The sequence below is a fragment of the Agelaius tricolor genome, unplaced genomic scaffold, assembly GCF_023055355.1.
Source record: "Agelaius tricolor isolate 1412-34295 unplaced genomic scaffold, bAgeTri1.0.p SCAF_6, whole genome shotgun sequence".
In the NCBI taxonomy this organism is placed as follows: domain Eukaryota; kingdom Metazoa; phylum Chordata; class Aves; order Passeriformes; family Icteridae; genus Agelaius; species Agelaius tricolor.
In genome coordinates, this window is record NW_027269266.1 from 37,916,531 (window position 1) to 37,938,181 (window position 21,651).

Sequence of the window (21,651 nt, forward strand, 5' to 3'; positions counted from 1 at the left end):
TCTTTTAGGAACTGGAAGAAAGCAAACTCCTGCTTATTCACCTCATCATGTTCCCCTACAGGAAGATTACTGTGTTGCCTAAAAGCATTAAGGTGGCTACCTCAAGCAGACTTATATTAGCATTTACTTCTCTGGACTCACTCATCTAGTCGTCTACAATAACTGTGCAAAGCCTTATGGAAGAAATTAAGAGAGTTGAAAAATACAGTTTTAAGGAAAACAGTCCAGGTTCAGTTAAAAAAAGAAATCAGATGAAAAAATGTAATAAACACTGGTACTGTGCAGGTGTTTATTTTTTATTCATATGCACATATACACAGACAGATACATACATATAGCTTCCAGATACTCACAGAAACTGTAAGATTATTCCATGCTATATCTTCACGAGACTTATTCATAGTCCTCCACAGACGCAATGTTTCATTGCTTGGTTTCTCAGGCTCAGAACACACACATCTGAAGGGAAGAAGAAAAGTTTACATGCTTTTAAGCTGTGTGTGCCAAAATGCAGCAATTTGAAGTAAATTCAAAAATCCTGAAGAGTTTAAACCAGAGTTTACCCCAAACTTCTATGGAAGAAGCAGAGTACAAGGCTTTTCCTTACCTGATCTAGGACTATTGAGAGGGTGGGTGAAATGAAGAATCAGGTGACCCTCAAGAAAGACACCATATTTGAGTATGTAGTGAGCTAACTGAAGATAGAAATGCTTACAGTGCTCAGCTTTAAAGCAACTGTATACATAATTTTTAGCAATATTTTTGTAGAAGTAAAAATCCCCCTCCCTATTGCAGCATTTTGCAAACTTGCACTGCAGAATCCTTTCTGTCAGACAGGTTGACAGAAGTACACATCAGATTAAAAAAAAAACAAAACACAATGGACTGAATATTGATTTAATGGGATGTTTTCAAATAAAGCTATTCAAGTACACCAACTGGTAAGCTTAACACATAAACATTTATGTAGAAGAGGATAAAGAGGTAGTAAGCAAGAAATAAGTCTCCTTTTTCTATGAGATTCATTAAAGACACTGAAAAAAACCCCAATGAACCATGTAAGGGAAAATCTGCATCCTCGTGGTGTGAAGGTAAAGAAAGAAGAAACATTAAATGTGCATGGGCAAAGAGAACATAGATTTGCATAGCACAATGTTTGGGGAATTTAGAAAATACTAAGTAAACAAATTATCTTTTATTAACTGAATTCTAAACTAACAGCAATAGGAAATGGGAAAGGAGTGGAAAGCAGTAGCTCCTACAAAGCAGTTGCCAACACAGAATCATCAATAGAGAAAGGAATTGCAACAATAAGCATGATGAGACAAATCATAATTAGTTGTTGGTCAAAGCAGCAACATAAAAAACCACGCTGAAGGAAGACTTGACAAATTTCTCAACAAAGACAATGAAGATAAAAGTATGCCACCAAGTAGATAAGTAGAAATGCAGGAAAAGAAACGAAAAAACCCACACCCAGAAAAATGTAAGAGTATTTGAGATTGTCTTGTGGCTCAATTAACTGAACATGCTTTTTCTGCACCCTTTTCCCCACTGGGTGTTACAGAGTGGGGAGAAAAGGAAAGGGAAAGGAGGAAGAAAGCAATTGTGAACAGCTGGATCTTCTACAGCTTTGTAAGGGAAAAAATGCAGGGCAAACCCATGCTGAACACTGTGGCATGTCCCAAAAACCACAGAGCTAAACCAAATTAAAATCCCACCTTCCCATCTCCACCCTCATGGCCTGCCTATGGCAAAACACAGTCAGGTGGCAAGTACCCAAAGCCCTACAGGACAGTTTCTGCCAGCTCAGTGGATTGAACACACCCACACAGAAGTCCAGTGAGCACCTAGAGCCACTGAAACAGAAGGATGAGCAGCCAGTAGGAAGGGAAAAATAAGTGAGTGAGTGTCCTTCCACAGCCCACTCCTGGCAATGTGGCCTGGTCTTAACAGTGGCAGGAAAGACAGGAAAGTGAGTGTAAATGTCAAGTGTGAACAGAACACAAGAAGCAGCCTGACAGGGTGTTTGCCCTTTCCCCCCTAGAAGAAAGTCCTGAAGAAGCACTGAATGATTGCAAAAGTGAGCAGAAATCTTGGAGGGGAAACACAGTAGTCCAGTTTTGACACTGCTAGAAGTCACCCTGTGTGCAAGGGGATCACTGTCTGGGCAAGGCAGAGCAGCAGCCCAGCAGGACACTGAGTATTCTGCTCTCCAACTAGGGAATGACTGCCCCAGTGCAACAAGCAAGGACCCTCACCCCAGGTGCATGGACATGACTTTGTTAGGGGTCCCTCACCCACACTGTGACCACACAGGTACAACTGAAGTTGGAAGATGCACATCTCCACCAGGAGGGGAGCACCAACATTTAAATGATTTTGTTTAAATGAGAAATGAGTAGTTTTCTCTGAGCAACAGTAAGCAGTATCTTCATCTGGCAGGTGTGAGCTGGTAACCCAACTCATCCTATTTCATGAAATTATACTCCCTAGAAGTGGCAAGCAGAAGTCCTGTTCTGACCTTTAGTAAAGCTGTATTAAAGCAGGCTTTGTCACAACCCCTTATCCCTTCCAACCACCCATAGCTAACACAGAAAATTCAATTTCACAGCATCCTGAATAGAATTGTTTTGATGTTTCTCATGCCCATACCACCCCTAGCATTCCTCCTACCCTTCCTGGAAGTGGCACTCACTGCTATTTAGTAAACAATATGTCTCTCTATATGTCCCTATTTATTTCACTAACAGATAGTAGTAACTTGGTACTTACGAATATGAAGTCAGTTTATTCAAATCATTGTGCATATTGAAGGGATACACTTCTCCCAAATGGACAAGCTTTTCCAAAGCCTCATAAATAAATATGATACATATGAGTGCTGCAAAAGCTTCCTCAGTAAATCGAGTGATGTAGCACACGAGGCTGCTGGCATCTGTGGCTACAAGCACGATGCACAGAAATGCAGTCCACAGACCAATGCTAGCTCGCAGGGAGAGGTAGGAAAGACCATAATCCCTGTGTGAAGAAAGAAATAAAAAGCATTAACTGAGTCAAAACCCACCATTATTATATTCTACTTGAAAAGACAATGAGGCCAAGCTTTATAGGTTTCAGCAGTTTTCTCATGCTTGATATTAGCTCTGAAGGAAGCAGATATTTTTTTGTCTCATCTCCCACCAAAGCAAAGCAACACTGCAAGATGTTTCTAGGACTGACAGTGCAACTACCTAGCTTGGGAAGCATCATGGGGATGGGTCTCTCCAGAGCTACCCAGATGGTTTCTCATAGAGGGTAGATCCATCTCTGCTTACCCCTGCAGAAGCAAAGCCAACAACTTCACACAGTCAGAATGTAACTTTTATTTGAGTCCTTGCCACTTCTTATCACTGATTTTCTCATTCAGGTTTGCCAGTGCCTCACAGCTTTACCAAATCATATCAATTTCTCAGTCTCTTGCTACTGTACTTACCTTCATGGACATACACATTTACTGCACATCTGCTTTCAATCACAGCTATTTTAACAGGCTAGAATGTTAAAAAAGTGCATCAAGTCAATAGAAACATCACTTACCTGCAAAATTTAAATAATATTTTTTCAAATACTAGAACTGGTCCTGTGCTTCCCAAGATAGTAAGAGGTTGCCCAGCAAAGAGAGAATAGGCAATCCCAGTTAATGAGGCTCCAAAGAGAGACTCTATTGCACTCTGTTTGGGGGAAAAAAAATGCTGTAACTTTGCCATCTTTCAGGTTAGCATTTAGCATCATATCTTTGTAAATACAGCTTTAAGATGCACTAACTTAGAAACAAGACAAGATGCAAACACATTGCAATCAATATCCATGTTTGAGACAAGAAAAACTTAACACTGTTTTGCAGTAACAATACCATGGACAAGATTTTGAAAACTTCACCCTTGAGAAACATAAAGCCATCCAAAACCATGAGAACAAGTTACTAGTCCTGCCAGCTCTGAAGGAAAAGCATACCAACAATTATACAAATTTACAAAACAAAACCCAAAAAACTAACCTAAAACAAAAAAAACCCCAAACAAACAAAAAAAGAAAATAGTTACTCAACATGTTGTCTACAGAAAGAATTAATGGTCTCTGTAAAGAAAATAGATATCTGTATTGCACCATATCTACAGTGTGCTGAATCAAACCTGCATCAACCAAGCATTACAAAAGAAAAAAAAAAAAAAACAAAAAACAAGCTGACAGGCAAAGGTGCGGGGGAAATTACTGAAGAATATTGCTTTATGTATACATGACACCAAAAATAGATGAGCAGTAAACCAATGTCCCACCTGGTAATGCATTTCTTTTCAAGGAATTAAGGTATCTACTTCAGTTCTTGAATTAAGTGTTTCCCTGTAATATTTTCTGCCAAAAATACCCAGTTACAATGTACCTCTAAAGAGAGAGGCCAGAATTTTAAATACTAATATTATATTAAATTTACTTGAAAACAGTTAATTACACCACCTACCACTATGAGAGGTCATGGATTACAGATTCCTGTAATGGAATTACAGTGTTCCTAGTGGAACTTTAAAGCATTTGCTATTTTGAAATTAGGTAAACCTAAGAAAACAGAATTCTTCAAACTTGAGCTCCAATTCAGGAAATCATCCGAAAATGGTCAAAATGATTTGCTGAACTGGGCTATTAAAAATGAAAATGAGTCCTTTGTTCATAACATTAAGAAAAAAAATATCATTCCAGTCTCTCGTTCTATTACCTTCAAATTAGTGTTTTTGGTTAGTCAATGCATTAACCTTGGGGCTCTCAGTCAGGGTGGCAGGGACAGGAGCACTGTGGAGGTGATGGCCTCTGAGAATGCGAGGGAAGGTTTCAAAGACAAACTGTGTACCTTACAATGTCAGCTACTGTGCTTGAACATGTGTGTGCAGTAACTAAATGTTTTATTCAATGATGCACACCAAGTATCTGAAGGCAGGAACAAACCCGCAAACAATTCCAGATAGCTAAAAGAAAGAAGGTGTTTGAGAATCAAGTTTTGAAAGGAGGGTAGTTTCATTATTATACATGTTGTACATTCAAAAGTTACACTGTCATTTTAGTAATCATTCCTACATTTACAGTGGGAAAACCAGCACACAGAAAAGATATAATTGATTTCTGCATTTTCTATCAGCCTGAAGTGCTACATCAATAAACAAATAACTGAGTCAACAGCAATAATTGAAAGAAATAAAACAGTTAACTAAATTTTAATACAGAATAAGCTTAAAATTTTCATTAAGTATCAAGAAGAATTTTGTAACATAAGTTTCAACAGCATCTTAGCATTTGTAAAAGACATGTCTGAATATATCTGTCCCTCCCATAAAAGGACAGAGGCTTGTTTTTTTGTGATAGATTTAAAAACAGAAAATACACTTCAAACTAGATTCCTTATAAGCCAATTGACACTAAGTTACTAACACTGCTGATATTAAGTAATTCTTCCCTGCTTTAAAAACTGCTGGTGAAAAGGTGCTGGTATTGTCTACTGCCCAACATAACACTACCAAAATTTTGTATGCATATGGTTTACATTTGAATAATTTACAATGAAGAGTATTTTCTGCTGATAAACCTCAAACACTTTATTCTATTGTGAGCAACATATGTATTAGTGCAAGCATAAACACATCCTGTAAGTTTCATAAATGGACTGCTGGCCACACACTGCAGGCATTATCATCCTCATAGGTCTACTCAAGGCCAGTACATATTCTTGGCTATCCACCTTGAGCCTCTCACTTTGCCTAAAGCAGGCCCAGTGGGATGGTGCACCTTTACTGCTATTTATTGCTCTTAAGCAGCCAAAAAGAAGGCAATGCAAGCCTTTTCTCAATTCATGAAGCCATTCATCCAATAAGGCAGGATAAACATTTTTTACCTCCCCTGTGCATCTTCTCCTGTTTACATAGGTTCCCCACATTTTCCATAGCAATTACCTTTTGGGGAAGATCTGCTTTGGGGCAGGCTAATCAAGTGCTGTGGGTAAATTCTTCAAATACAAGTATAAATAAATGAGACAAATGCACACAGTGACTTGCCTCTGAAGGTCTAAAAGCCTGGCCGCTACCATTCTTTGTACTCACTATTCTGCCTTCTGTAGCTTCTCCCAGGAGCCCTCCAAAAGTGATTACAGGAGACATACAGGCACAGTATAGGAAAAGAATCGAGGCCAGGCACTGCAGGCTTAATGCATCCTTGAAGTCACTCAAGAAAAAAGGTGCTTTCCTTTTGATGTCAAGTATCAAACCACCAAAAAGCCTAAATAGGTGAGATGAAACTCGTCAAACTGTACACTAAAGGATTCTAGCTAGTTTAAAACTATGGGCTACACATGACTGCCAGTGCCTATTGCTGGCACAAATTAGCTATTTCATAATGCAGATTAAAGCATAACAATTAAAAACGTCAATGAGAATCTTATCTACTCCAATTTGGGAGTATTCCAAACATAATCAAGCAGGTTTCCCACATTTTTAAAAGCTGACTACGTTTTTTTTTTTAATATATGGGCTAGATACTGAAAAAATAACTCAGCAAACAATTTCACCTAAATGATGCTTAAAGTCAAATCTGTCTTATGATATTCAAAACAATGGAACAGAGAAATATGCTAAACCTCAACCAAGATGACTGCATTATCGCATTTCAATATTACCACTCCAACATACAGTTGTAGCTTTTTATTTAAATTCACTACATACATATGATGACATCAATAAATAAATTTAGGTCTATCATTTTTAACAGTGTTCCTATCTGGAGAACACAGATATTCCACTTAGTTCAGCTGGGTAAGTTATTACCAAGAATTTAAAAATCAATTTTAAAAAATCTTAAAGACTCCAAAATAATAGACATTAATTTGCATTTAGAAAAATTTATTTTATTTTTAATTATTAAAAAAACCCCAAACACTCCTAAGAAAAAGAAAAGTCTTATCTACAGATAATTTTGTGAGCAGAAATGAACTTTTTAGCTCCACATACTGTCTACAAAAACAGTAAAAGGTAATTTTAACAAAGCCACAATGGTAAAAATCAACACATATGTTGTAAAGTCTTTCTTGCAAATGTATGAAAAAGATGCATTTGATTTAGAAGTTTATTATTCTGGGGATAACAACACTGTACATATACTCCAAAATTTTTCAGTTGATTTAATCTCTACTCTCATTTCAGATATTAAAGTTTAATCATAACCAGGTATTTCCAATGTTGGAGACTTCTTTAGCAAATATTTTAGAATTAATAGAAAACAACAGTAACTGAAAGAAACTCCTTCTGTTTTATTTTATCTCTATAAGAAACCTGACCGAAACCCAAAGCTAACCAATACCAAACTACTTTGTGCCACTTTTCATTTCTTATTGTTCCATTTCATACACGCTTAATAAAACAGATTTGCATTAATGGGATTTTTTAGTACCTAGCCAAACACTGAAAGTTGCATATTCCTGCTGTAATTATGATAATTGCAAGCCCCTGAAGATTAAAACTTAAACCCCAACTTTTAAAAGTCAGTTAGTTAAATTAGGCAGCATCTTATGTGAAATCCTTCGCAAATGTGTTGAGAAACATTGCCAGAGGCTTGAAAATACTTTAAGCAGATTGGCACTTACAGGCAAGAATCCAACACTTGAAAAGGACAAAGGATGCGCTCTGACACTTGTAGCGTAATTTTTTAATGTTTAAATGTCAATCATTACGATGAAGATTTATCACTTCTATTTCTTTATGGAAGCTAGCATTTAGGGAAGTGAACACACCTTCCAGTTCTCTGAAGTTCAGGTCCGGCATGATGGCCTTCTTCTTTAAGATCCCTTCCTGTAGGAGTAGATCCATTTGGAAATTTAGGTGCCTTCCTTTTCGCCTACAGAAGAGATGTGGGGGGAAAAAAAGGAAAAAGGAAAAAAATACTTTGAGACTGCTTTTACACTAAAAAGTATAATTAAAAGAGAGTGTGCACAAATCCTATGCCTTCCACACCCCTTTTCATATTCCCAGCTCATCAGCAGTCCTCCATTTTCCAAACCAATCTTTTGTTGAGAACAGATGACTAGAACTGTACAACACCACCCAGAAGACCTTATTAGTACCTTGCACAACAGTATTCATCTTCCCTCTACCTATAAGAAATAGATTACTGAAACACAATGAAACAAAGCCGAGATGTTCAACACACAGTAGAGGCTCAACCATGAGTCAGGAATCTTTAGATATTATTTTTCTTCAACCATTTACAGAGCAGAAACATTTAACATGTATCAGAAACTGACCTCTTTTTATGATACACAGAGTATTTAGTTGAAATATAAATGAGAAGTAATTCCCCTGCTGAGCAAGCTGCTTACCAGCTCCTCATAAATTTTTCAGCTGAGCCTGCCTTCCAAAAAACCCTGAGCCCAGCTTATTTTGGAAACAAGTTACATGGTAACCTCAGGCTACTCATGAATAGACTGCACTGCTGTTACCCCATTCTATTCCACCCACTCTGCCAAACCACCACAGGACTCGACACCAATGTCAACCTTCTGAACAAAAAGCTCTGGTCTCTCCCCTACTTTTGATCCTGGAGGCCCAAATTCCTTTAAGTTGTAAAGAGGGAGGAGAGGAAGAAAATCTCTCCAAGGACTCACTTTCCTCAGCTCTCATTGTAAGCCTGCATCATCACAACTGAGCAGTATGATCAATTTGTATCTATTTCATAAACATTCTGTTATCAGTATATGCTACACAAAACACATTGAACACTGTAATGAATGCTGCATGCAAACAGAAGTTCTTACAATAATTTAAATATTCTTGCTGGCCACTGCTAGACTACTCACAGAATTTGGTAATATGAACTCAAGTACAATTTCTCACCAATTCTTCCAGTTCCCACATGAACTCATTTCAGTATTTCAAAAGGAAATATTGTAAGTAAAATTAACAGCATAGCAGAAAATTGATTAAGGCCTTTTTCCCCTTCTTAATTTTTTTTTTTTTTTTGTAACTTAAATGAACAATCAACTTTTTCTTGCAAAATGGATGTGGGGACTTTCCTGATGCTTTACAGCCATCTGGATAGGAGCCAGCAGTGTGGCCAGGTGGCCAGAAAGACTAACGAGATCTTGGCATGTGTCAAGTAGAGTGTGGCCAGCAGGACAAGGGCAGTGATTGTCCCTCTGTACTCAGCAGCTCAAATCCTATATTCAGTTTAGGCCCCCTCACTCCAAGACAGACTGGACCTTTTTTTTTCCTCTTACCTGGGAAGGAACATTTTTTGGTGGCTCAATTCGTATAGATGGATCCCACTCTCCCGGAGGCAGGACTGTCACTTGGTCTAAAAACTCATCAATTCCTGACAACAAATCATTTCGGTCTTTTGCTTTATAGGCAACATCATGGAAAACCTACAAGAAGAAAGTACTCAACACTCATTTTTATTTTATTTTTTCTGAAAGAGGAACTGATTAGCATTATATAATGATTAAACTTGATTAAAAGGTATGGAAAATATTTTGTAGGTCCTCAAAAGTTTGGCTTTTACTTTACTTGCATACTTTTAAATTAAAAACTACTGGTATGCACATTCCTATGGACCACAAGACATGGAAGTTTTATCTTCAAACTCAAAACTAATATTGTGGTAATTTCTAAAGTTAAATGAAAGTTAACCTTCAATTTTCAGGACATCAAGTTCATGTACTATTGTCTGACTAATTCTGCCTTACAGCCATTGTACCACTATGCTGTGCTAAATCATGACAAAAAATACTTCAAATAAGCTTCAAACCAAACCACAAGCTTTTATTAAGAATAAGAATGCATTTTTATACATCTACCTTAATTAAGTTTAGAAGACTGCTTAAAAAGCACAAGAAAGCAATCCTACTAAAAAATCCTATACCATTTTATAGACTACTACAACATGAACTCCAAGATATATTTTATACACACACAGGGAAAAAATGCTATTTTACTGTAAAACTGCTTGTAGAAGATGATTCGAAATTGTTCTGTACATTTTAAACCTGAACTGGTTTTCTCCAAATATCATTAAATCTGATCATTAAATCTTCTAATCTTAAAATAGATCTCTGAAGTCTACTCAGGTCTTTTTAGACCATCAAATAATTGATTTTTTTTCTATTTCAGTGATCTAGACTATTCCTAAAAATCAGATCAGCCTATCTAAAAAAGATCAGAAGCTGTAACTAGAGCTTTTAAAATTCAATTCTCACATTGAACAAAAACTGTATTCACAGACTTGTTACCAATTGCAAAATGACAAATTTCTAGTTTACATTACCAAACTTCAAATTGTTCTAGAGTAAAAAGTACTTACATTTCTGCTAGATAACCTTAAAAATTATCAGCAATTCAGTAGGTGGCGCTCAATGTGAAGTCAAAATTAAAACATCCTAATTTTGCTCAGTAAGATGGCATCACTCTTAAATTAAAAGTCCTGGTTCCCTCCTGCGGTCTTTAAAACCAATAGGGCTCTAAGCACATGACTTCAAAAGGCTATTAAAATCCTTATTTTATTTCTTTGATCTGGCTTAGATTAAAAAAAAAATGATGATGACTCAATTGCACGCATTTTTAAAACTTTGTTTCCTGAGCACTTGCGCAGCTGCTTATGTCCTTTCTGACATACAGTGGCTCATACCAAAAGCAGTTCTATTTAATAGTTCTGATAATGAATTTAACATAAAAATGAAATGTATACATTAAGGCCAAATTTTTTTTCAGAAATACATTTAGGATTTCAAGACAGACAAGGAGAGAAGTTAATTTACCATTATCGACTTCACTAACACAAAAAGTAATTAAGTTTACAGTTCTTCATTTAACTAGTTTGAGGTTTTTTCTTTAACCTACTACTCCAAATCATTTACTGAAATCAGTTGGCAAATACCTCATTCTAGACTCTAACTACAAGCATTTAAAACAGATCACTCACGTCATCTGTCATAAGTGTTGCTATTGATCGTCCAATTTCATGGTACTGTGGACATTTTCCTACTGGTCCCAACAACAAAAACAAAAACCTGTGGAGAAAGTAATACAGGTGAGTATGGCTGACTCATCTGCATATATTCAAAAGGGGTTTTTTCAAATTAATATTTAAAAGAAAATTTAGTGGTGAAGTAAAAATCCCATTTTTACCGCTTACGATCTTAAAAGACTGCTGCAACACTGAAAAGATTCAGCTTAAAGTCATTACTGTAAGGAACTCAAATCCTGACCCAAAATTACTCAGATATCTTCTTAATTAAGCCTAATTTTTAAACTTCTTGTAATGCCTTAAAGACTGTAGAAATCCACAGACTAGAGCTCAATGAATATTTCCTCTGGATTCTAAGCCTTTCTGACATTCCCAGTAGCAAAGACCCCTTAAGTGGCAGCCTAGGAGCTCTATGATCTGTCCTACATTCCCTGATGATCACCTTTTCATGGGAGTTCAACCCCCTCACCTGCTGTGAGTGGCCATAGCACACAGAGGATGCACCTACTGTACTTCCTGCAGTACACTTGGGCATACTCATATAGTCTATCCTAGTCTTGTGTCAGTGGAAAGGAAAGGAACTTGGGTGTTGGAACACCTATAAAAGTAAGTGACATTCTGGGAAGCTGATCCAATCTGGGGGTCGAGTCACAGCATATATTAGCAGATCCTTGTGCAGTAACAGTGCCTAACATACAACTCACCAAAACCTTGAACAGGAGTAACATTTTATAAATTCAAAAGGATACAAACCAAAGAGTGAACCTCAGTAATTTGTTTCACAACCCTCTTCCTATATTTCATGAAAATGACATTCCTAAGCACAATACATCTGAAAAAAATAGCACTTTCTTCCAACTCATTGTACAAAAAGGTCACTTCTGTCTCCTTTGCAAGTTTACTACCCTAACTGAAAACGAGAGTGCATCTTAAGAATCCCAGTATGCTATTCCCGATCTGCAAGTCCAAACCATTCTGAAAAACTTAGTACAGAATAGATTCAGCCACAGTAATCAGTATGCAGAAATTTTGGAATTTCCCAAAAAACATTGAGTACTCCTGTCAACTACTCTCCAAAAATTCTCACATATATGTATTTTTGCCCTTCAATAGAGTGTATAAGCTGAAAATCATGAAGATAAACAAACACTTTGATCATTTTGAAACATTAAAAATCCACCAAAAAAACATAAATACAAATGTATGGGCAAACACCACGGAACAGTCCAATATATCAATGTGCACAGAAAATGAATTGTTATCCATGATGATTGATGAAATTATCTTCTACCTTCATCATGAGACCTGTATTTTGAAGTTTTGAACATCTGTGGTAAACATACCTACAAGTGTAGTGGTGAGATCCTTGGGACTGGGGGAGCACAGGTGACTGCACCAGGCTGGATAGCATACTGCAGACTGAAAGCTGAAGATTGACTACTCCAATGTCAATCATGTAGAATTGGGCATATAATAAAAAATTGTTTTTTCACCACCTAAGTCATTCATATGCAGAGCATTTGTATAAAAAGAACAGATGTTCAGATTAGACAGACCTTCAGACCTTCAGTGTGCTCTTCCCCACTGACAAGCTGTGTCACACCGAAGGGAACTATAACTATCTTCGTGCCCATCTTCAAAATGTCAACACAAACTTGGAAGACTCATTGCTTTTACTCCAAATCAACTTTCAGTTACAAATCCTACACTTGCTTAAGACAGCATCTTTACATGTATATAGATGTATCTATGTATGTGTGTGTGTATATAGAGATATATATAAAGATATATAATGCATTCAGAGAATTTTGTGGCAGATCTCATTCCTTCAAATTTTGCAGCAAATGACTGACATAATGTTAAACAAAACTCTACATTTTTTGAGCTTAATACAGTGTATATAAAAATTTACAGCTATCTGAGATCTTAAATATTATTATCCTATTGCATAAGTAAAGCCAGAATTTCCAGGCATTTATTTACCGTGTAGGAACCGGAACCTCTGTGAGACCCGAGAGAAGCACAGCAGGGGAGAGCCTCACAAAAGCAATAATAGGTCTTTCTAAAAAATCTACTTCTCCCACTAACACATTTGATGCTTCTGCTCCTGAAGGAATTTTCCTCATGAAGTTCATATCAACCTATTCATACAAAGACGAAACAAGTGTTTAATCCCTCACATTTCTCAGCAGAAATTCCATAACATAATTATGTTTATCAGAATTTACAAGACATTTATGCTACAAAGAAAAATTAAAAAGCAAATTAAATATCCCACAATACAGAAAAGACAAACACATTTAGAAAATGTCAGCCAGCCAGCCAAATAAGAATAAACTATTTTCTATAAGTTAGAATTACTAACACCTAGTATATTCTAGAAGACTCCAAACTGCATAATCACCTTTCTAATATTATCGTGACAAACATTCCGTGATCGGACATAAATTAACAAAATCTATGCACAATTAAGTAAGGAGAGTTCATGTAATTACACATGGTTTCTAGAATGCAGTAAGTTATTTCACAGCCGTGTATTTCAAGTATGTCAGAATTTTGAAAAATAATTTGTATGTTCATACAAATCATAAAGAATATGATGGCTGAAAATCTTCACCTTCATTTCTGTACATAATTACAGAAGTGCATTAGAAAATGGTACAGCACATGAACTCTGTGTTCACATACACACACACACAAGCACCAGTGACACTGCTAGCTAGAGAACTTACAGATGGCCTCTTGAGTCCCACACCAAGTGTGCCACAACTACAGTGCCAGGAGGCTGACTCCTGTCCAACAGGAGACAAGGCAGGTGTACACAAGGACAGGCCAAGCAAAAATATATAAACTGTGACAGAGGAGCAGGAATATATGGCACCTGCCATGATCAGATCAGAACTACAGTGTAAGTTAGCTTTCCTTAAGCAAAATTATTTAACTTGGCAAAACAATTTTCTTACAATATTTCACAATATAGATGACACTTCTGACTGAACTTTATAGTAACAGCCACAATGGAACTTGCCCAGCAAATTTAGATTATGAAAGAAATATATGAGACTTACAGTAGATTTTTTACAAGGTTTCTTTTAGAAAGTGGTATTACATGTTACTAATGACTAAGATGTACAACAACTTTTGTAGAGGAAACTCAATATATATATAAAGCAAATTCTACTTAAAAGCCCTCTTCACAAAAAAAAAAAAGGAACCAACAAAAAGTTCTATAAAAATAAGTTACAACACAATGTACAAAACTGCTTTCAGAAGAGCCTTAATAGCAGATGTGTAAATATCTCCATCTGCATGAGAAAGTACAGCAGCTGCACTCTTATGTTACCAAAATACTGAGAAGCATTCCGCTGGGAAGAATTTTAAAACGTGACACATTTAGCCTAGATCATATTGTGACACAAGTTATCTCTCAGTACCTATTTCATGTGTACACTGGTACACATGTCTTAGTTGTAACTAAGGGGGAAGTTACAACCAGCACAGTTTTTGTTACATAGTTAATTGATGCTAAACACTAAGGTGTTTAATGTTACTTACCTTACTAAAATCAACAGTGCTGTTTTCTCTGCTTCCTCCTGTCCCAGTAGCTTTAACATCTACACTTTTCCCAGTGTCCAAATTTCCAGGTGCTGACTGTGGAGATGCCAACAGCCCTAAATTAAAACAAAGGAGATAAGTTCAAAATGGTGCAGGAAATGAACTGAGTGTGAAACACTACCAAAACTCAATGTGGCAGCTTGCTTAACGCAAAAGTGCACGTTATTCAGTAAGTGCCCTACATTAGTATCATAAATGCAACATTAAACAAGTCACTGTGTTGTCAAAAAAATGACATAATTTAAAAAATTAGGTATTGCCCCAAATGATGGCCATTTGCAAAACAGTCACCAGAAAACATCAGCTACTTTAATTGCAGAAAAGATAACTTCTGGCATTTTAATCATAACTGATTCAGTAGTTAGGATATAGCATCTTCACTGTACTAAGAAGTCCTTGGACACCAAATGCAAACACCTCTAGTCTGCTGTGTAGCAGTTACTGTAATTGTAAAAAGTGTCAGCAAGCCTCAGGCTACAACTACAGGGAATGTAGTCAACTAAGTTAACTAAGCTGTAAAAGTAAGTAGTGTACTACATGAAGGATAGCTTGCAAACCATGCTTTCAATCAGCAGACCTAAGCTCCCACTATTCATCCAACCACGTGTTGCTATGTAGAATATACGCTTGAGCTGAAGAGTACACACAAAGTTTTTCAAGTTCAGTATACAGCTTCCCTCTAACACTTGCACCAAAACAAAACTGTGTTATGAATCCTGCTACATTGCCAGCAGCACCGAATTGCAGGTTCAGTAAAGGGTGCAAAAGGCAAGTAACCCAAGCATTCAAACACACTGAATTCCATGTTGCATCATGGTTCTCTCTACCCAATTAACATTTAAAAGCTGGTCTAGGCATGTATAACCAAGCCCAAATCCCACCTTTTGAATTACAGAGCTTTTGCTTGTTCAGTTTAACATGCACTAGAAATGCATTTGGCCTTCTTGCTTGTCTACACTAGACCTTCCAGCTGTGGTGACAGAACATGCTTCCACATGCCTTCAAAACCACATCTAGATAAAGACTGAAGCCTAAACATTGTATTACATGGAGAAAGTTTGTATTTAGGTCAAGCATCTCTCCAGCCAAGATATATATGAAACCCTCTCTGGCTATCTTCAGGCTACTGCTCTATTTTAACTACTGCCACATAACTACTTGCATACCCCCATGTCTATTATTTCTCCATTTTGAATTTTTTTTTAGCATTTCAAATGATGACCGAATTCACTTTACTTCTTCCCCATCTTTGTTTTCAAAAAGCTCTATCAAAAAGTCATCATATCAACAAAAACATGCAGGTCCAAGCCTTTACCACTAATTTTCATTCTTACAGTTCATAAGGGATGTAAGTGGTGCAGGTGTTTTGTCCTGAAGCAAAAACCAAATCCAAGTTAATAGGCTGTCATTTCCTTCATAAATCCTAACATGCACAATGAGCCAACACAACAACAAGAAAAGCCCCAACAACAAAAAATACATTCTACTCTTCTGCTCCAAGATTTATATGTTATTCACAAGAATCATACCATCAACCACCTATGAAATCAGCTGATTTAAGTATTTAACTGCTTAGGAGTTGACGTTTGTAGAACTAGAAATATTAAACAGTTGTTGCAGAAGAGCAGCCTAATGCAAAAGTTTAGACATATAAACTTCTTCATTTTCCCCCTTCTCTGTAGCAATACAGGTAACTTAGAATGTTTTTAACTGATGAAAGATGAGTGATAATGCATCGCTTTGCATTTTCTGGAAAAACACTGTGAGCAAGAGCAAGCAGAGACTAGAACAAAAACAGAGACAATCAAGGAGAAGGACAGTGAATAAGGATTCCACATATTAGCAGAAATATTTATTATTTCAGTGCTAAAGTGATTCTTCTAAAAGGTTTGCCTTCAAAATTTCACCGATCAGTCACAGTCAAGGCTCACAAGTTTTGGCACTGACACAGGAATATTTGTCTGATCCTAAACCATGTGTGAATAGTTTTCCTTTCCATCAGCCTTGCAGTTGGACAGACTGCTGCTCTCACAAGACAATACTGCTGACAGGTTTTCAGACCTGAGCAAGCATTTCCATATGAGACTGCCTTCATTACACATATCCATCAATCTGCTATTTATAGAGAAACTCTGAATCGAAGAATTAATCTTCTTTAAGAGTGAAACACTTCTATTCCAACCTCACATCAATAAAAGAACTTATTTCCCTCTCTTCTCCAGTTCAGTAGATGCAAACTCAAGGACAATTACCTAGAAGTACTTTTCAGATTGTAAGACAGAGAAATTCATTGTTATGAAGCTACTGAGGGGATCCTTAAAAACACAGGGCTCTTCCTGATGTTAGTTAGGCAGATGCACCACTTGCCTCCTCTGAAAGACTACAGTGAAGTGAGTCTGGAGTAATTTGGAAAAAAACCTCACAAATTCAAGTTAAGGTATTTATAACTACACCATCACTAAAAATCATGTGCTTTTTCTAGCCAACTACACTTAATACTGTGATCACAAAAATCTAATCAACATTATCTACAGAAAAAAGAAAGCAAGAAGATTACATACAGTTGTCTCACATCTGTTTCATATGAAAAAGATGAGTAATATATGAGTTCAACATCTAAGCATGACTATTTCAAAATAACTGTATTTAGAAAAACAAAAATTATATAATACAAATCTTCTAAATATGAAGTCAACCATATTTGTACTTGAGGAAATAAAAATAAATTTTTAAAACTAAAGTCCAATGCAGCTCTAATGCAAAAAAAAAAAAGTTCAAATTAGTTCAAATTACTACTAGAGGGCAAATAGGCAAACTTCTCTGAATCAATAGTTTCAGGAAGCAATTACTGTAAGAGGAAAGCCGTTGTAAATGTTATTTTGCTCAGTTTCAAAGTACATTTCTCAGTGGACAAAAAGACCTTTTAAAACATACTTCTTTGCTGCTGTTCACAGACATTATGAAACCTCAGTGATGCTGGTGAATTAACTGTTAATTTTTAGCTGTGACACAGCTCACTTCCCAGCCCTTCCTATGGAATTCATTATTCAACAGTTCAAAGATGGGAAAACAAACACTGATCTTCAACTGATGACAAAATTAAAAAAACATTATTAAGAGAAGCCTTTGTCTAGTTGACTTACTATGAACTGACGACTGGCTGATTAAAATTAAGTGGTAGACCAAAGGTGTGTCTCTTTTCCCTCCTTTTACAGTAACTCACATTAAGTTCAGTAACCTTCTAGCTATTTATGAAAACTAAAAAATAAGTCTGAATAACACAAGGCAAATGACAGAGGAATGTATACAGAAAAAAACCACCTACTAGAAAATTAACACAGCTCCTCACCCTCACAGGAGGCAAACCAAACTCAATCATACAGATGTGTAAAATGTATTCAGACTGCAATATTCTGAATTACTAGAGAGGTGGTACAGACCATAACCTATAGTGGAATGAACCAGGAAGATTAATTTGGTTTTTTTTCTTAATTAATACCAGGAAGTTGACTTCCTTGTCAGGGTTTTCTTTGACTCTTGCCTCCCAAGACAGAAATTGGTCCAGTTGCAGCCCTGAAGTCATAGTCTGAGAATGTCCTCAAAACCAAATCTAAGGAAAAACTGTATCTTTCTATGGTCAGATGATTTCTTGAACTAAAAAAGCAGGGGAAACCCCAGAAAACAAAAATATCTTCATTGTTGGTGTTTATCATTCTCTGGAAAGACTTATGGATTAACTGGGAAATCATGCCTTTCAGACTTTTTTCTTTATGAGAAGCATCTGTATGAAGAATAAAACTGATTTGAACATGACTTGGAGATTCTAGTAGAAAGCCTTACTAGTGATGATAGTAATAGCATCATGTACTTGAGCTTCATTTATTTGCCTTCTCCTGGATTATAAAGATCTTGTGTCTGGCATGCTGTCATTCCTGTCAGAGAAATGAGAACTGGAAAAACAATTACAGCTATTATTTTACTTCTGATTTCAAAGCACATTTGGAAGATGACCTGTGACAGAATTATCGTCACGTGAATTCTCTTAATTTCCCATAAGGAAGTCAGAAAAAGAGATTTGTGTTTGCTTTTCTGAATTTAAGTAATGATGAGGCCTCTATACTTCAACTGAAGATAAAAAACTGTGACATAGTTTCTTTCCTTTTCAGTGACTTGGCTGCTAATGTGAAAAGGCAGATAACCACAGCCTCTTTCTTCTCTGTCAGCATATTTCCACTGTTAAATGTAACAGTGTGCTCTTATTTATTAAACAAGTGAGGAAGAAAACAAGCAAAGCCTCAACTGATGGAAAAACCAAGGGAGATCAGTCTCCCTGCTCCCAACACACACAGGCCTAAAGCAGTCAAACCTACAAGCAGGATTTTGGCAAGACAAATTTCTAGGAAGGGGAGGAAGAGTCTGATGACCAAAAAGAAAGATGATTCCCCCTTAAAAACACAATCTGCCAGGTAGAATTGTGAAGTTTCTAAGTAGCTGGTAATTTTGCAAAAGTAAAGCTAGTATGACCGTACGTATGCAGAATGCAAATGTTATGAAACTTTTACTAAAAACATTTCAAGAAAGGATGGAAAGTTCTAACAGTTTCTTTCAACTTATCTATACACCTACATACCCTTTTTGCATATAAAGAAGAAAGGCTTTGCCGATAACAAAATAATAAATTGCTGAGCTCTGGCCTACGAGTACAAGCTCCTAACTACTGTCTCCAATTCTGCCTATCAAACACAGCAAAATGCTAATGGAGTGTCTGATGTTGAAGCAGTGAACTAATGAAGAACTATCCAGAAACAGCTGCAGGTGAACTGAACCTGATCATTTAATCAGTTAACTACTGCTGGTTTTAACAGTCATGGTTTTAAAAAGCACACAAGCAAAAATAAAACTGCTTGAAAGCTTCATGATACAACTAAACCATGAATGCCACTAATAATTGTATCCTTCCTAATTCTATTCATATTCACCTCTAATACTTTACCATGGTTTCAGCTGTACCTATCTCAGGATATCCAACACTGGTTTAAGACATTACCTCAACCACTGACAAAACCAAAGCAAAACCTGCTATGGACTGTAGGTGAGTGAAAGGAAAAGGCCACCATTTTTGACATTTTGCTTATATATTAGATTTTAAAACCATATTCCTTTTTAATTACACAAATGAATGTTAATTAAAGAATTTTTTGCTTGCTTTAGTTAAAAGCTAAAAAGTTAAAAATGCCAAACAAGAAGACAGTCACAACTGAGAATAGATAAACATGCAGGCAGAGGTAACAGTTATCATATTTCTTTGTGCCAAAAACATCACAGTGCAAGTGATCCAGATGCAGAGAGCATCACACATGGACAGCTTAAATTTCAATAGTTGCCTGGTGTTTTGCCATTATTTTCCTCTGTCTTCTTTTCCTGGCTTTCCTGCACTTCTAAGTCTTCCTCAGGTGGGTGGATTACTACTGAAGGAATATCATCACTGGCAGATGACACCAGCAATTCCTTGCCCTGAAGCGGGCTTGGCTGGGCACTTGTGCTTGGGCTGCAGGTAGGGCTGGAGGGTGGAGTGTTTTGAGGGGTGGTTACAGGGGTTGTACACCTTGAGGCTGCCGGGCTCCCAGCTCTTGAAGAAGGAAGAAGGTAACTGAGAAGAACCGACAAACGGCTGTCTGCTCTCAGGGAAAGATTGGAGGCAGAGAGACCTGTTCGCAAAGAGTGCCGGGAGGCTGAAAGGCCTTCCCCTGAGATAAAACAAATGGAACACCATGAGGCTTACAAAAGGGATAGATTATATTAAATTCAAACAAACCAAACAAAACCCACACAGATACAAATATGCATTAACAATTTACATAGTAAATTGCAAGCTTTATGGGCCAAAGTGTCATACTCATGCAAGTAAGATAAGAGGTAAGAGCAGATCTGATACCAGACATTAGGAAAGTCGGAAATTACTGAGGAGTACTAATTAGAATGCCAAAGATCTGAGGGAGAAGATATTATCTTAAGTCAGAGTAGGATTTGTTAACAAAAAAAAATTATCTCTTGAAACTGACTCTTCAATTTTTCTATAATTCCTTATTCCTAATTGCACAGCAGCGGCTAATCCATCCAAAAAATAAACTAAAAAATCAAAATATTGCAAGACTTGTATTAACTCTATCTGTTATGTACAAAGAATTTTTAATTTTTAAAAAGTGATCATGATCAAACATATCTAAATGTGTTAAATGCAGCTGTCTTCCAATAAGAGTCTTGTTTTATTGAGAATTTTCCCAGGCAGCTGTAGTCTAATACATATTTTTGAAGAGGGCACAAAAATGAGATATACAGCCCCTTCTCCATATCCTCTTGCTGTGACTTACCAATAGCCCCACCAATAGCTCCTAAAACCAAACATTTCTCCAAAATCCCTTGTTACTTTTGTTGCTCTAGTTTCTATGTCCTACTAATTTCTTATGAAGAGAACACAGTCTTGTGATGGCTCCTTCAGACTGGAGTTTGTAATGGATTTTTCAGTTCTCCCTTAAGCAGGAAGAGAGACTGTTTATGCACATATTAGTACTTCCATTAAAAGGTTATACAATGGTGATACCATTTCTCCCATTTGCCACAAACACTTTTCCTGGGATGACCAGTCTCCTTGAAAACATTACTGATGACTTCTCCTACAATCCCTGAAATCCAAAACATGCTGGTTTCATGTACCATGCCATCAAACAAACAAACAGTAAACTATACACATTTACTTTCACATTCATACCAAGCACTACAGAGACCAGTAAGTTGAACAACCCCAGAAAAATTAACAAGAAGGAGGTGCAGAAAGCATGCCTAGGTAAAGGTCACATACATTCTCCTCCCCCCAAACAATCAAAGAGTGGATCCTACAGATACAAACCTCCTTTAAGAACAAAAGCCTCAAAACTCAACTATTAAAATATCAAAACTGCAGAGCAGTAAAGAAAATAGGACCAATAGAGCAGATTTGGTTGC

The 21,651-nt window shown here is 36.7% G+C and overlaps 1 protein-coding gene across 8 annotated transcripts in view; it reads right to left on the bottom strand.

The window, feature by feature from the left end:
• The window catches only part of SLC4A7 (solute carrier family 4 member 7), a 93,894-nt gene that overhangs the window by 17,615 nt on the left and 54,628 nt on the right, over window positions 1-21,651 (bottom strand). For 4 of the 8 annotated variants that reach the window (XM_071429398.1, XM_071429396.1, XM_071429397.1 and 1 more), the window contains 10 exons: window positions 14,590-14,705; window positions 13,767-13,826; window positions 13,018-13,175; window positions 10,990-11,077; window positions 9,290-9,436; window positions 7,808-7,911; window positions 6,126-6,300; window positions 3,580-3,713; window positions 2,776-3,021; window positions 354-459 (listed from right to left, as the gene is read on the bottom strand). In XM_071429398.1, coding sequence (XP_071285499.1) covers window positions 354-459; window positions 2,776-3,021; window positions 3,580-3,713; window positions 6,126-6,300; window positions 7,808-7,911; window positions 9,290-9,436; window positions 10,990-11,077; window positions 13,018-13,175; window positions 13,767-13,826; window positions 14,590-14,705 — 1,334 coding nt within the window. Of the gene's footprint in view, window positions 1-353; window positions 460-2,775; window positions 3,022-3,579; window positions 3,714-6,125; window positions 6,301-7,807; window positions 7,912-9,289; window positions 9,437-10,989; window positions 11,078-13,017; window positions 13,176-13,766; window positions 13,827-14,589; window positions 14,706-20,033; window positions 20,397-21,651 lie in introns of all 8 variants that reach the window. The other 4 variants (XM_071429401.1, XM_071429400.1, XM_071429404.1 and 1 more) reach the window with 2 other exon arrangements.